General features: G+C 39.3%; 1 protein-coding gene across 6 annotated transcripts in view; it reads left to right on the top strand.

Moving 5' to 3' along the window:
• Positions 1-6,983: 6,983 nt before the first annotated feature.
• The window catches only part of SLC35F5 (solute carrier family 35 member F5), a 30,668-nt gene continuing 22,192 nt past the window's right edge, over positions 6,984-15,459 (top strand). Inside the window, exons 1-6 of one of the 6 annotated variants that reach the window (XM_048953760.1) lie at positions 6,984-7,071; positions 7,873-7,991; positions 9,282-9,349; positions 9,977-10,052; positions 12,954-13,095; positions 14,412-14,555. In XM_048953760.1, the coding sequence (XP_048809717.1) occupies positions 12,961-13,095; positions 14,412-14,555 (279 nt within the window). In that variant the 5' untranslated portion in view covers positions 6,984-7,071; positions 7,873-7,991; positions 9,282-9,349; positions 9,977-10,052; positions 12,954-12,960. Of the gene's footprint in view, positions 7,072-7,764; positions 7,781-7,872; positions 7,996-9,278; positions 9,350-9,976; positions 10,053-12,953; positions 13,096-14,411; positions 14,556-15,459 lie in introns of those variants that run through there. The other 5 variants (XM_048953754.1, XM_048953758.1, XM_048953756.1 and 2 more) reach the window with 5 other exon arrangements.

Raw genomic sequence — 15,459 nt, 5'->3', positions numbered from 1 at the left:
GCATAAATTGAATTTAACAGGTGGGTTAATTTCCATTGCATCACACCAAACATCTTTTAAGCCCGGATAAAACCGACAATAAAAGCTAGAGAAACAATCAAGGAAAATCAGTTCAAGATTATCCATTAGATACAATGATGAGATGCAATGTTTATTGCATGTATTTCTTAAAAAGCACTTTGCTTAATAACTTATCCATCATGTTCTGATTATTTTACCGTAAATAAGTTTTAGTAATTAGTGATGGAAAAATACAGAGAGCTAAAGAAGAAAACCCTATCTACTGTGATATTTGACGTATGTAGATTTCTTCCAGGAAGGGCCACAAGCAAAATTATAATGTTACTGGTTGATTTTGGCATAGCTCTAGCAACAGCCATATGGAAGGCATGTAATTTCATGGAGCTGCACATGGCAAAGTCATTGCAATTACCAGGATCTCATTTGATGTGGCTGCTCTCCAAGGTTTCTGACTTAAATGAACTATTTTATTTTCAAAGTAACAAATGGGGGGGGAAGGAGAGGGGGAGGAGGAAGGGGGGAAAGTGCTAAGTGATAAGGATATAAGCAGGCTCCCATTTAATATTATGGTGATGACACCTCTAGTGTCCATTGTATTTGCTAGGAAGAGCAACTAAGAGTACATCAAAAGATAAACCAGAAAATATAAAGGAAGAATTTCACATCACAATGTGGTGACTTAAATAGGAATACTGATATTTGGAACAGAGGCAAAATGTGGAGGAGGAACTGTGAATTCTCATTTAAAGCTTGCATTTTCATTCAAAATTATTCTGTCATAACAAATACAACTTTTCTTTGATGATGTTTGTGAGGAAACTAGCAGTGGGATACTGCAGTATTCCCAGAATAGCAAAATGCCATATACTTTCTGCCTTTGTATCTTATCCATACTGCACAGATTCCCCACAGTCACACCTGGGAGCAAGGAAGTAGCAAAGTGTAGCTTGGCCCTGATCAGAAAACCAGTATTTTCTCATCTAATATAATTAACTTTCCTTATGTGTTCCAAATATATATATATATATATATGTATATATATGTATATTTTTCTGGAACAAATGTGTATTACTACCTTTTTCATAGTATTTCTAGATGCTATATGCATAACAGAAGAGAATGTCACAGCTTTGATTATTTACTTGCCTTAGTGGCTGGATGGATGTTAGGCATCTGCTTTTGTGTTCACCTAGTCACAAAGCATTGATGGAAGTAAAATTAAAGATAACTTGCAAATAGATGTAAAACACCTTCTTTAATTTAGTGTTTTTTAAAATATATATTATTCAAAAATATTAATTGTGCTAAACCACACCAGTATGTGACTTGGTAATTGTGTGATTTAGCAGTCCACTGCAGGTATCAGTATCCAGTGATGTTTGCAGCAAAGCACTGGAGTAAAACCAAGCCTTAAAAATGTGGCAAATGCAAGAGAAGTGCCAGATCATAGGTACTTAGAACAGAGGAAACAAGCTTCCAAGTGGGCTGGTTCACAAAAGCAGGAGCATGATGATTCATAGAGCATGAAATGGTGCTGTGGATTTTTGACCCAAACCCATGTTGTGCTAAAGCTTTGGAGCTGGTCAAACACTTGAAGCAGAAAACAATTGAATCTGAGAGGTAAATGAGTTAGTTTCTGTACTGAAACATTTGAAAACTTTAACATGGTTTTGCAGCCAACACTGGACCTCTCATGCTAAACTGCTTTTCATAAAAGGATGCTTTAGAAACATTTGCATTATACCTTTTAGGTATTTTTTCTTATTTTGTGACTTTTGGAGAAAGAAAAAAAAAAAGCTCTTCAGCTGATCCAAACTATTGACCCCTCTGATTAGCTTTTTAGAAGACAACAGAAGTTAAAGACCATTGCATCACAAATACTGATGTAGTGCCATGTTATTTGTTTTGTACTTAGCTGAAGATAAGTAGAGGAGGAACAATGGGAACTGACATAGACAGATGTCCTTCTCTGAATCAAGCAGAATGCTTGTTAAAAATGGCACAGGCTTTCCAATCAGCTGGGAAATATTATAGCATCCACATTTCTAATGGCTGAGCCAAGAGTGAGCACTCCCTGATTTGTTTCAGACAAAAAGAGAAGTAACTAAAAATATCACTCTCTGATGGTTAAATGATGTGGCTGCTTTCTCTCCAGCAGAATAAGGAACGCTCTCTCCAGCAGAGCTGGGAGACTGCAATGAACAGCTCATTCAGTATCTTTCCCAGTTAGCACAACTATCTGGAGCCCAAGTTTGACTATGAACACTTCAAAAATACTGTGTTCTGTAAAAAAAGAATTCTAAAAATCTATTTTTGGTGACAACACTGCATGTGTAAAAATTGAAACAACTTCAGATCTCTATTTCTGAGTGCTGGCTACCTCTAACTGGGTTTATTCAGTCTGTTTGTAATACATAGGGAAATAAACTCTGAACTCCTTTCCATGGAGTTGATGTTTCTTGCTTGCCCTGCTGAAAGACTGTAGGAAATTCTGCTGGAATGACACTTTAAATTGATCATAAAAAGAATGAGAGAATTTGTAGCCCTACAATGATGTGTCAGCCATTGCCAGGATCGTACGGGTATCTCTGATCATCTCACAGAGATATCTGTGAGAAAGCATTTGTGTAGTATCAAAGATCTATCAAAACCAACAGAAATACTTTATCCAAGCATTTCACTCCTTCTACTGTTTTTGAAAAACTATGTTAGACAAATACTGCAGCAAGGATACTGAGGATTATGTAAGTTGGCCAAAGTCTTATGGAGAAACAGGGAACACAAATTATCATAGAATGGCTTGGGTTGGAAGACCCTTCAGGGATCATTATTTCAACCACCCCGCCACAGGCAGGATTGCCAAGTGCTAGATGAGGTAGTAGATCAGGTTGCCCAGGGCAATTATGTTACCCCTTATTGCAAGGATGACTACATTAACATACTTAATTGGAACACCACATTCTTTTTCAAACTGGTGTACCAACTTGAAAGCCAACTAACTTAACCTTTAATGACAAAATATTCTGACATCTTTCTATCTGAAGACAAGGCACTGACAAAGCCCCAAATAGTTCCATCAGTGCAATTTCTCATCTGATAAACTTCAGATATAGGAGTCTGCATTGGAAAGACTAGAGGTACTTGTTACGTTACAGGATGTGAAAAATAGAAACATTCCTTCCTGTACTTCCCCACAGAACAATTTCCAGTTTAATACCTTTATGTAGTCTATAGATACGACCTATTTGAGCTGTGTGCCTGCAATGCTAATACTTTATGAATCAATATAGAACATTTGTTCCTTTGCTTTAAGCCCTTTTTATGAGAGTCCTGATTTATCTTGAATATCATGCTTGCCCAGCAAGGGATCAGTTAACTATTACCATATTGGGCAATGCTTCAATTCACTTTGAATAGTACCTTATGTTGCAATTAGCCTCAGTGAATCACTGCGATTATTCATACAGGAATGTACAAAAGCACAAATATCAAAATCTGTTCTGTGTTCTCCTGAACATACCGTGAAGTTCTATACTGGCCAAACTGCCTGGCTTGACCTCTAGAAATTAGGTTCTGTAGGAGCATTCCATGCAAGTAAAAATCACATTTGACTCTAAAATAAGGTTAATTTCTCCTTCTGATTGACTCTCCAGGCAGAGCAGGTACCCACACATGTGCTTCTGCTATCTTTGGTGTTCACATAACCTCCCCCTTGCCAACCTGTTTGAAGGTTATGTGCGAGTCCTCTCCTAAGCAGATTGTTTTCCCCAGTAGCGTGATGAATCTGTGATTCAGAACATTTCTGAAGGCTTCTTTCTTTCTTTCTTTCTTTCTTTCTTTCTTTCTTTCTTCCTTCCTTTCTTCCTTTCTTCCTTTCTTCCTTTCTTCCTTCCTTCCTTTCTTCCTTCCTTCCTTTCTTCCTTTCTTCCTTTCTTAAAAAAAAATTAAAAAAAAAAAACTCCTGTAAGAGTAAAAAGACTCAGATAGGCATCAGTTTGGTCAGATGAGTTTTTACCTTGTCTGTAATCTCATTACTAGATAATATTTACAAGAACTGTTCAGGAAGAAGCAGAAAAGGCTCTGAACTTCATTTAATTTTCTAAAGCTTCTAAAAGTAAGGCTTGATAAGAAGCTACATTGTAAAAATATTTGTGGTTTTTGCTTCTAAGCCATCTGCAATGTAACATTTTTCCTGCAAGTACTGGTAGTATTCTTACTAACAAGCATAGGTCTTGCTGAAAACAACAGACTTCTAAGGACTGAAGTTTAAAAGCTTTGGCATATGGGAGAGCAGGTAAAAACAGTAACCATGTAACAGCTCAGCAAGAGCAAAAAATACAATATGTTAGGAAATGTAACAAAACGGATACCAGAATAATCATAACCTTAACTCAAAATATGCCCAGATTTTGATGTTTTAATTTCAGTATCTCAAAAATTGGATCAGAAGTCTGGGAAGGCAGCGAGGATATGGAGTAATAGAGCCATTCCCTTGGCCACCAGTGGATTCATGCAAAGCGTAGGATGTGAGGACATACCGAAGTATGGGGGGGAAGTATGATAAGACTCATTAAAATACATAAAATGATGGTGCAAAGATGGTGAGTGGAATAACTAGCAGAAGTTACGCAGTATGAGAATCAACCAGTTGGCTAACAAAGAAAAGCATTTTATTTTGCACTCAGAAACTACCTAAATAAATCCTTATCAACTAATATTCTGCACAACAACTGGTACAAAGAAGGAATTGGACAAGTTAACAGGTCTGCCAAGAGCTGTCAAACACACTGGCTGAATTACAGATTTCCAGATAAGGATGCGGTAAACCATTTATTAAAACCACAAGGATGTACCACGTACCAACTCCTCTGCAACTGCCTTGCTTCCAAACCCATTTCCCAGCTCCCTGTTACCAGTCACTGTGGAGATGCGACCCTGAGTGGGATGGATTTTTGGTCTCACTCAACAGACCAGAGAAAACTCTGCTGCAATGCATTCTGGTCTTGCAAGCTTAGTCTGCATCCTTTTCATTAGGAAAAAAAGAATGGGTTGAAATTGAGTTTCTCAGTTTACATTTTAATACAGTTTCTACTGCTGGCTTGTTGTTTCTATCTTGTTCACCGAAGATCTGATCCAAATCCTTCTAAAGCATTTCTCTAAAGTAAGCACATGAAATGCCTTTGCAAAGATCTATCACGAAGCTTACAGAAGTATTAAATTTCCTTCTTGAGATCTGATCTACTTCATTCAAACCATCCATTACATTCTCCTAAGAAGAGCACACAAGAGCGGAAACTAAATTCTGATGTTCTTTATAAATGTAATTTATGCATCTGTAAAATAAAATTGAGGATATTTTCTCTCATGAAAATACTACAGCGCTGCTGAGAAGTAAATCTAATTTTGCCTTGAGATTCATGTACTTAGAATTCTCACCATGACAAAAATAAATACACAGTGGATTTGCAATACACTAGAAGAGGTAGTTCTATTGCATGGGATTATGCAAGATAATTCTAAAAAAAAAAAACAGCCAAAAAAAAAAAAAAAAAAGTGGGAGGAGGGGAAATCATTCTTACAGCAGTTGCTTTCAGACAGGACACAAGATCATCATGTGAACTTTTACAATAGGAAGCAAACTTCTTAGTCAAGAGCTAAGAATACAAGAGTCCTGTGATATTTCTAGGTGCTAAAAAATACAGGCTTGTGGGTTTCTTACAATATTGACCTGCTTTTCTTCAGATGCCTTAAGAACCACAGCCTAAGTTCCTCCTCATATGCTTTCCACTATCAATGGCTGAGAAGAAAACACATAACATCTGTGCATCTCCATATACTTTGCCAGGTGCAACAGAGCTGAGCTTCATTACACCTTTTCACAGCTTTTCTAACGCTGCGTGATCAGGCAGGACAGAAAAAGCTGAAAACATGCCCTTTCCCTCTCACCTTAGTTGCTGTCTCTCTTCACATGAACACACGCAGCTTGATATTAGCAAAGGATTTAACTATCACTCCATTTTAATATAAATTATGCATTAAAAATTCAAAACATCTACTCAGTAACTAAGCGCCATTAGCTATAAAAAGGCATTATCTGCAGTCTCTCTGTCCGTGCTGCAGTCACAGCTCTTTGGATCTCTTTGCCACACATTAACTTAGCGACCTTGGATGAGCCGTGGAAGTTTACTGAGTCCCAGCATAAACACTGGCAGGAAAATGAAATTAGATGCTGTGAGATGCACACACGATTTCATAATTACATATTGCATTGCTTTCAGGTCCTTCAAGTTCTAGAGAAAGCACAAGTTCTACAGAGTTGTTGTTTTACCAGTTTTAATAAACGAATTTTGTCCACAATTTCCTTCCAAATCCGTGAAGTCGAAATTCAATATAAAAGCACCTTACTGCATGTTTGGGCTCGAAGGCAGAAGAGTAAGGACAGAAGGACAATGAATCAATACAGTATTATTTATAACATACACTCGGAATGCTTTACAACAACCAGGTAGTCTGAACCAAGAGCTAATTCACCACATTCCCTGGAGCGCTCAGACCACAGGTCTGTACAACGCGCCCGTTTCAAGCTCCGAACTACTCCTCCAGCCCCCAGTTCGTGCTGTGACCGTGTTCTGTTCCTCGACTTATTTATTCGACCTCATCCCCCAGCATCTCACTGACGAGTCTACCGAAACGCTCGATTACGACTGCGTGGAGGAAATCTTGTTCCATCGCGGCTGTTCCCCGCTGCCGTCAGAAGGAACCGCAATGCCACCCAGCCCCTCGCTCGCTGCCGGGAAGCGCCGGCCGCGGACTTCCAACGCCGCAGCCGAACGAGACGCTGCCCCGAGCGCTTTCCAACGGCAGGCCGGCAAGCGGAGCGCCGAACGCCTCGATGGGCCCAGGCCCGGCCCCGGGGCGGGGCGGCCGCTCGCTGCTTCGGGGATGGATTCTCGGCCGCCGGTATCGGCACGGCACCATTTTGGGAGGGGAGGAGGAAGGGGCGGGGCGCGGGCGGTGCCGGCGGTGCTGCGGGCCCTGCGCGGCGCTCAGGTACCTCCGCGGGCGGGGGGCAGCCGGCGGCGCGTCCCGGCGGTCGCGCGCGGGGTTGGGGAGGCGGCCGGCGGTCCCGCCGCCTGTCAGATCCCACCGGCCGTCGTGGGCGAGAGGCTCCCTGCCCGGCTCCGCGGCGCCGAGGGGGCGAGGCCCGACCCGCCTCGCTCCGCCGCCTGCCCCGAGGGAGGCTTTCCTCTTCCCGTCGCGTGCGGGCGGAGGGGCCGCGTGTGTGCGAGCCGTCCGGAGGTCCCTTCTCTCCGTCCTTCTGTCCGGTCGTCCTGTCCGGCTCTCGCCCCTGCTCGCTCTACGCGTGGCTGCAGGACAGACCCCGCGCTTCCCCCGCTTCCCCCTTCACGGTCCCCGCGTTGCTCTCAGCCTTCCACTGCTTTCTGAGCGCGTTCAGGGAATTCGCTCGCTTCCCCTTCCTCTGTTCGTACCGCTTTCACCCGGAGATAACTGGGCAGGAAAGGAAGAGCCCGTTCGGACTCGTGTTTGTGAGAGCGGTGGTTTCGCGGTGTGCCCGCAGGGCTCGGCCTTCGGAGGGCCGAGGGGTGACGTGCGGCTCTAAGGCCGCAGTGCTGGCTGCTGTCAGAGGCCCGTGGCTGTTTGTGCTGTGACACACGGCGATATGTTTAGGTCTCGCTTTCGATTAGATGGTGAGGAAGATGTCGCTTGCTCCTAGCGAGCTCCAAGTATGGAATTACAGGTGTCTAACAGACGTCTGTTGCTGTGCACGTGATTACACTGAAAGAGCTTAGGCAGCCTGACGTTAATTTTTTTTCTCTTCTGTTCTTGGAGGAAAGGAAGAACCAGGCAACATCGGTTCTACTTGCCGGCTTTCAGCCTGAAGCTGCCGTGTATGACTGATGTGGCGATAGATGCCCATGCCCAGTGGCACGTAGTCATGCTGGGATGCTGTATGTATGTTTTCCAGTATTGTATGCGAGCAGATTTCTAAAGCATCTCTTTATGTAAACTAAGTTTTAACTCTTTTTGTTGTTGGTAATAGAATTAGAGTGTTATCTCAGCATGTTTTGGGCTTGTGTAACTTTTTATGTAGCTGAGAAAGGTGATCTTTACTTACAGCACACAATATTGGCATGAAAAGGTTTAATCCTTAAGTGAGGTCCTTTGCCTCATTGTATTCTGCAGGAAGCTTGTTCTGAGTGAGGATTACTGGGCTTCAGTGAGCACGGCTGTCAAGCTGCATAAGTTTCAACTCTCCATCTCTTCTAAAGGCTCTGGCTTTTACTATTACCCAGTGGTACCTCTTGAGAGCATAGGTCAAAGCTGTCTTAAACTAACATTGCTATGATGTACATTTCCAGATTTAGAAGGATGACTTGAACATTTCAGCCAATTTACTTTCAGCTTTTTTTTTCTTCTACTAAGAGGCAATGCATTGTTTCTGTTTATCTTATCTTGAAAGTAATCAAACATGAAATGAGAATCACCTGATGGTGACAGTACATGTTCAAGGAGTGGGGGTTCCCCCAGAACTTGTGGGATTGGAGCAGCCAGTATAACTGGAAAAACTAAAGCTGTTCCTTCTGTGGCTAAACCTTGGTATGCTGTCTCTCGTTATTATATTTACACAAGATTATTTCACACACAAGGAAGAATTTCAAGTTGACTTGCTCTCTTTATAGTGGGTGACTGAACTTCTCTTCTGGGTATCGTTGTTCTTCCAAAATACTTCTTTGGGAGTTTAGTTTTCTTTATAAAACCACCTAGGGGCAATGCTCCTGTGTTAGAATGACTTTTCAGTTCTTTCACTCATAAGGATCTCTTTCCTAATCATCAGTACAGTAGAAGTGCTTACATATCTTGCGAAGTTCATGTGGTTTTCTCTTTTAGGACTGAACCTTTGATGCGGGGTGGGCAGCAGAAAAAGTGATGATGTGTCCACTGATATGTGTAGTGCTGTAGAAACAAGTTTGCACATCAAGTATTGCTGTATATATTTGTGTCCTTTGTAGTCAGTCACTTGGTGCCCATTCAATGTAAGCAGCAAGCTGAGCACCTACTGGGGGTTATGTAGATACTGTTTTTTAAATCTTTTTTTGGTTCTGAGTACCATAAATTGAAGTGGTGAATGAAGTGATATAGGATACTGTTATTATTTGAAAAGCAAAATGCAACAACATGACAAGAATTGATAAATGTGCTTTTTTTCACCTGCTTTTCTTTTTTTTTTTCTCCAGAAGATCTTCATGCAGCTGGCTGAAAAATGGTTCCACGAGATGGCAATCCCAACTCTAACACTATTAAAATGGTAAATAAAATTGAAAAGACTTAAAAAAGGTAGCCATAGTAATTGCTGAAAATTATAATGATATTAAGAATGGAATTTAAATGAACATTCCCTTAAATATTTACATTCACCCAGTATATTAAAAGTCATACAACATGGAAAGTGAATTTCCTAATAATGGAAGCGGAAAGTATCTGCTGGATGTAACAGGCTGAAATATTGCATTTACTTATAACTCACCACTTCTGTTTAAACTGTGTGTTTTCTGGTAGCTGAAGTTTATCATAACTCTATGCACTTCATTAATTGAATATTCTGAAAGGAGAAAGCTTTGCTCTTCAGGAGAGGTGTCTGATAGAAGCAGTATTATTGGCTTCCTTCTCATAGGAGCCGCCTGCATTCTGTTAATAAGGAAGGAAGGGACAGTGATCTTTGGAACATACCTTACAGTAAATGATCCTGCTTTCATGCAACTCAGTGTTGACTTACCAGTGTTTTGATTGGACCAAATGTTAAGGTCCTCTGTCTATATCCGCTAACAAATAGGACTTGAGCTGCAGTTGATGCTAGCTAGACTTTTAATTTTAGACAATATTTTGCAAATCTAAGTGTATAATACACAGACAGAGCTTTTTTTTTTCCCTCTAGGAGATTATCGTCACTGTGACATGATCTGTCAAATGTGTTAGTGTTTTCTGTTTGTGTTTTACGCTTACTGTGGAAGGTACGTATGAGTAGATCTTCCTATGTTCATTTCTATTAGAATTGATTACTGACATTATGCAGAAGCCAAACATGGAGAAATGTGTATAACTCTGTTCCACTGCAAGTTTGGGAGTACTTGTTCTTTGTCAAGAAGTAGGATAACATGTCTAAAACTTATAATACTGGTTGGCTTTCATTCTGTGTGAATGAAACTATCAACTATCCTCAGCATGTAAGTGATGAAAGGATGGAGTAGTTTTCTGTTTCTGCTGTATCTTGGCACTGTTTTTTTGTCACCCTGTAGCCTGACAAGGAATTGGACTTTTCTTATAAGAAAGTCCTTACAAAGTCCTTTGTAACTTTTTAATGCCCAGCTTCAATTTTGACTGCATGTTATGCAACCATGTGAGTGATCTGTAGGCTATATTTAACAAAACTTGATATAATGGCTTGTGGGTGATTAGTCATAATAAAATGGCAACACAGCTGGTACACCATCGTAGATAGTATCTATTAAACCAATTCCTAAGCACTCAAAAACCCTCACAAGATTCTAAGCACCTTCTTGTTGGACTGCTCAGATTTAAAATAATACCCCTATTTTTTCTCTTTGAAAAGAAATGTTTTCTCCTTTATTCTGTATTGAATAGAGATTGCAATTCCTTGCTGAGTCTTTCATAACTTTGCTCCTGTCCTACAGACTTTCACTTGCTTTTGTAAAACCCACCATTTTATCAGGAAAGCAGAATAATTACCCAGAACTAATGCCCACACATGGAATGTATCAGTATAGGTCTGGTAGTATAATTGTACTTCAGGAACTCTGCTTGGTAATCTTTTTCTTTGGAAATAAGCTCTTCTGAGAAATGGAGTTAGTAAAAGTGGCAATGACATGAAACAAAAGTGGGAAATAGGGTTGTGACCCCAAAAGCACTTGCACAAAAACATTCTAGGGAACCTGCTTTGGCAGGACAGTTAGACTAGATGATCTCCAGAGGCCCCTTCCAACCCCTGTGGTTGTGTGATAAATAAGATGTAAGTGATTAATCTGAAGAAAAAGCTTGTCTGAAAAATTACAAAAAGTCATGCAGCTTCCTCACTGAAGACAGTGGCACTGGCGTGGTCATAAAAAAAAAAGCATTAATAATGAAAAGACAGTGAATGATTGTTAACTTGTGGAATAATCAAAGTGCAATTTAAACTCCTATAACTGTATTAATAGAGCAGTTCACCTGTCTTTACCATAAGAGTCAGGATTTGCTCCATCAAGTGCTTTGGCTACTTGATGGCGGTGCACGTTTGAGTCTTTTATGCTGATAAACAGCAAGAAACACTATATATGTTCTGTTGCAAATAAACTCTTAATACATTTTATTAAAATAGGCAAATAAATTAATGTTGATCATGGAACTGCCATATGCATATTTTCTAATGAAAATCAGTATCTCTGCTATGAGAAGACAGAACTATGAGACATCGAACTCTGTCCTGTATCTAAATTTGTATTTGAGACTTTTAAGGACCAAATTTGAGGTTTTCCTAAGTTTAAGTCTTAAATTGGCACTTGTAAGATAATATGACAAGACTGAATCACTTTCTGATAGCACTGCTGAAAATAACAGTGCGTGTAGATCTGTTGTGCTCCTGATTAATGCTTGAGTTAAAACACAAGCAGGATGAAAAACAAGGGTTTTTTGGAAGAATTTCTCGAACTCTTAACACTTAATGAAAACACTACATTCACATTTGATTTTAATGCAAACTGCTGCAAAGTCAAACCCTCTAAAGTCAGTAGTGCCACTATTTTGGCCAACCCAAGCAATACCAGTTCTGTTTTCTTGTGGTTACTCAGTGCTTTAAATAAAACAGAAGTACTCTGCCTTGTGAAAGAAAAGGAAAAAAGGTTGGTGTATGCACTGCTGCCGTGCTCATCTCCTGCACATAATTTTACTGCTTTCATTCTAAATAATCATCTTCCAAATGCAAATTTTTGCCACATACTTCTGCTCTTTCAGTGCTCTTTCATTTTCAACAGAAACGGTTGACCTGTAAGCATTTAAACCCAGCTGATAGTTCACCAGAGTTGCTCTAATTGAGAACTGTTGCTACCGTGAACAAATATTTCTAAGGTCTGTGAGATGTGCCCATGAAAAAGATAATGGGCTTTTGTAATTAAAAATCTGAATGTCAAGTTGTAATTTCTGTGTGGCTTTCATAAGGCACTTTTTTTTTGCTAGTTGACAAACTTAAACCTAATTTGTAGGTGTAGTTCTGATTTCTCAGTATATAAAGTGTTCTTAGTGGCTATTCCTATAAGTAACACAGCAAAGTCACTGTCAAAATCGTAGCTCTTGAGCTTTTCCTTTTAACAGGCAAAGCTTTCTCTTGCACGCGTGCTTACCTGTTGTTTGAAAGATTTTCACTAGAATGCCTGTACCTCATGAATTATCAAATAGACACCTCAAATAGTTTGAGGTGCATAAGTCATCTGTGTTGTTTTTTATTTTTAGCCAAACTAATTCCTTTGAGTATCTGAATTTACAGAAATGCAGTTTTACCTTTTGCAGAACTTACAACGTGATTTTGGAATTTGCATGCTGCACGCTTCTCCTGCTTGCTTCAGTGCTAGACCAGTAGATAAATTATTGCAAAGTCTAGATTTACTTTGTAATCATCCCTCACATCTTTCTGAAAGTCTCACACCAGATCTGTCAAAGATAGACCTCTTAATAAACATTTATATATAATATATTATATATATTTATAATAAACATAATAAACATAAACATGCGTCTCCTGGCATAGTGGGTCCATCTCATATTTGAAATGCTTTGGGTTTTGTTTGTTTAATTATTTTTTGTTTATTTTAACTTGCTGTTTGTAATCTCCTGGGTTTTATTCCTTTATTAATACTGAATAGGTTACAAATGGTGTGGGTTTTTATCATGAATCGAATGAGCTCCCAGAGCAGTTCATCTTCTCAGCGTAGAAGAATGGCTCTAGGAATTGTCATTCTTCTCCTTGTTGATGTGATATGGGTTGCCTCTTCAGAACTCACTTCTGTAAGTATTGCTGCATGCATCTTAAACGAATCCTATTTAAGAGGAAAAGCTCAGAGGGAATATAGTCTCTCACACTCAGTAGGTTTGAACCTCTTTACGTTCTTTTCAATATGGGGAAGACAGTGGCCTTTGGTTACTGAAGTCACTTGTGTATGCTACAAGTTATGAACAAGCTCAACTTGGTGACTATTGGCTTCAGTATAGAAGATGTTAATGACAGTTTTAAAACGAAACAAAGTAAGCTCATGAAAATGTATTATAATCAGGGAATTCACTTTGTTTACTGCCGGTTTGATTAAGTAATACCTAAACTTTCTGTGAGTAGTAAATGAATTGTGGCACTACAGGTTAGGTGGTATGGTAGTCTTAGAACATCCACAAGTCTAGGATCAAAGGCCTTGTGTGTTATGGAGTTGCAGCCTGTAATTGTGGAAAAGTTTGTGGTAATCAGCTCAGTCTGTCAGTCCAAAAACTGGCCTGGTATTGACTTAACATTAAGCTTTAGGACCTTAAGCAGAGCTTTAGCAATAGAAATTGAATTTTTAATAAATTCTAAATTAATAAATAATTCAGGTTCCTAAACAGTTGGAATTATGGTTGTTATCAGTTTTGAAAGGAGACATATAAAAGTGTTTGTGCATTAGCATGCTGTTATTAATATGACATTTTTTCCAATGACCTGGTAGAAATGCTGCTGATACTGAAATGTTACTGAAAATAATGTTTTCTGGTCTGTGGTCACTGTGTTACTGCTTATAAAATTGGTCTTTTATTTAGGAATATTTGCATAAGTGTGTTTTTAGTCTTAATTGAGTTCAATAGCAAATCAATACATTGGTTATTAAGTAAAAAGTAGCTTTCCTTTGGTGGTACAGTACCTTAAAAGATGCTATTTAAGATAGTTTGGGGGACGGTGTCCCCAGAATAGGTGGGACCCCTTTTGATTGTGGTTGCCAGGACTTGGAGCATTGATTTTTGGAAACCAGACTGTCCTGCTTTTGTTACACTGCTGTTGCTTGCAGACTGCTGCTTAATCTGCATCCAGAAATTAATTCAAAACACAGAACTTCATCTGAAGCTCACACTGTTTCTGTAATAGCTTAAGGGATGGCAATTGAGCATTGACAAGTTACAATATGTAATATGTATCTTATACTGAATGAGAAGTTGGAGAGATTTTTTTCATAAGTATTCATCATTTCGTTCTTTGTTATTTCAACTTCATTTATTTATATATATTTGAATCTGTTCATTTGCTGTCACGAATTCCAACATAACCAGTAATTTTGGATACTGCAATTATTTTCTTTCCACAGTACGTTTTTACAAAGTACAACAAGCCTTTTTTCAGTACATTTGCAAAAACATCTATGTTTGTTCTATACCTCTTGGGATTTATTGTTTGGAAACCGTGGAGGCAACAATGTACTCGTGGTTTTCGTGGAAGGCATGCAGCTTTTGTAAGTATTTTAACTTTATAACTGCTTAGTGCTGTAGAAGTTTGTATAGAATAATCTAAAATAGGCAAACAAAAATTGTATGCTTGCTTAAATAAATGTTTTAAGTCAAGCATTTACAAGTTGAATCGTGGCACAGGCAGAGTAGACGATCATAATAGCCTCAAGAGTAAGAAACTGAAAGTAGAAAAGTATGAAGTATGTGAGGAATCATGAGAAATGCTCTACTGAGCCAGAGCATTGGCCATTTAGCCTTGTAGTTAATGTTAAATGGTTGCAGGGGATGATTCTTTTCGAGAAGAGCTGATGAGCCTCACTGCTATGGGCCCTTCTACTTCCCCTACATCTGTAATGAATTGAATTAGTATTCGAACATAAATTTTATTAATGACCCTTTTTACATCTAGCAGAACTGTGAACTTTTTTTTTTTTTTTTAAGAGATTTTGAGGTTTTTAAAGTTGTATTTAGAGCCATGATTTCTTTTTTTTTTTTTTCCTCTCCTGATCTTAACCCTGTACTTGGTAACTTTTATGCATGTGAATGGCCTTCTGTTGCTCATCCTAGAACTGGGCACAGTTTGTGCTAGAGTCTAAAATTATTACAGAAACAGAGGCACTTTCTAAGGAAGTGAAAGATGTTGAAGAGTGCTTGTTCTGTGCCAGAGTTTCAGAATGCTGAGCAGCAGGACTCAGGAAGCAGTAAGGCATTTGGCCTGATGCTATTCTTGCACTCAAGTAACAGAAAAGGTGATCCGAGAACATGTAGTTAATAACATCTCTTCATAGAAATGAGCTGTATGAAAAGAACTGATTTCAGTCCTTCTGAATATGTCAGACTTCCCTGATAGTGATAGCTGCACTTGTAGTGGTTAAACAGACTGCTGAGTGCAGTGCTGTGTCAAAGGTA

This window comes from Lagopus muta, chromosome 8 (genome assembly GCF_023343835.1).
Source record: "Lagopus muta isolate bLagMut1 chromosome 8, bLagMut1 primary, whole genome shotgun sequence".
NCBI lineage: Eukaryota > Metazoa > Chordata > Aves > Galliformes > Phasianidae > Lagopus > Lagopus muta.
Note: the sequence above shows the minus strand (reverse complement) of the source record. Positions and strands in the feature narration are given on the sequence as shown.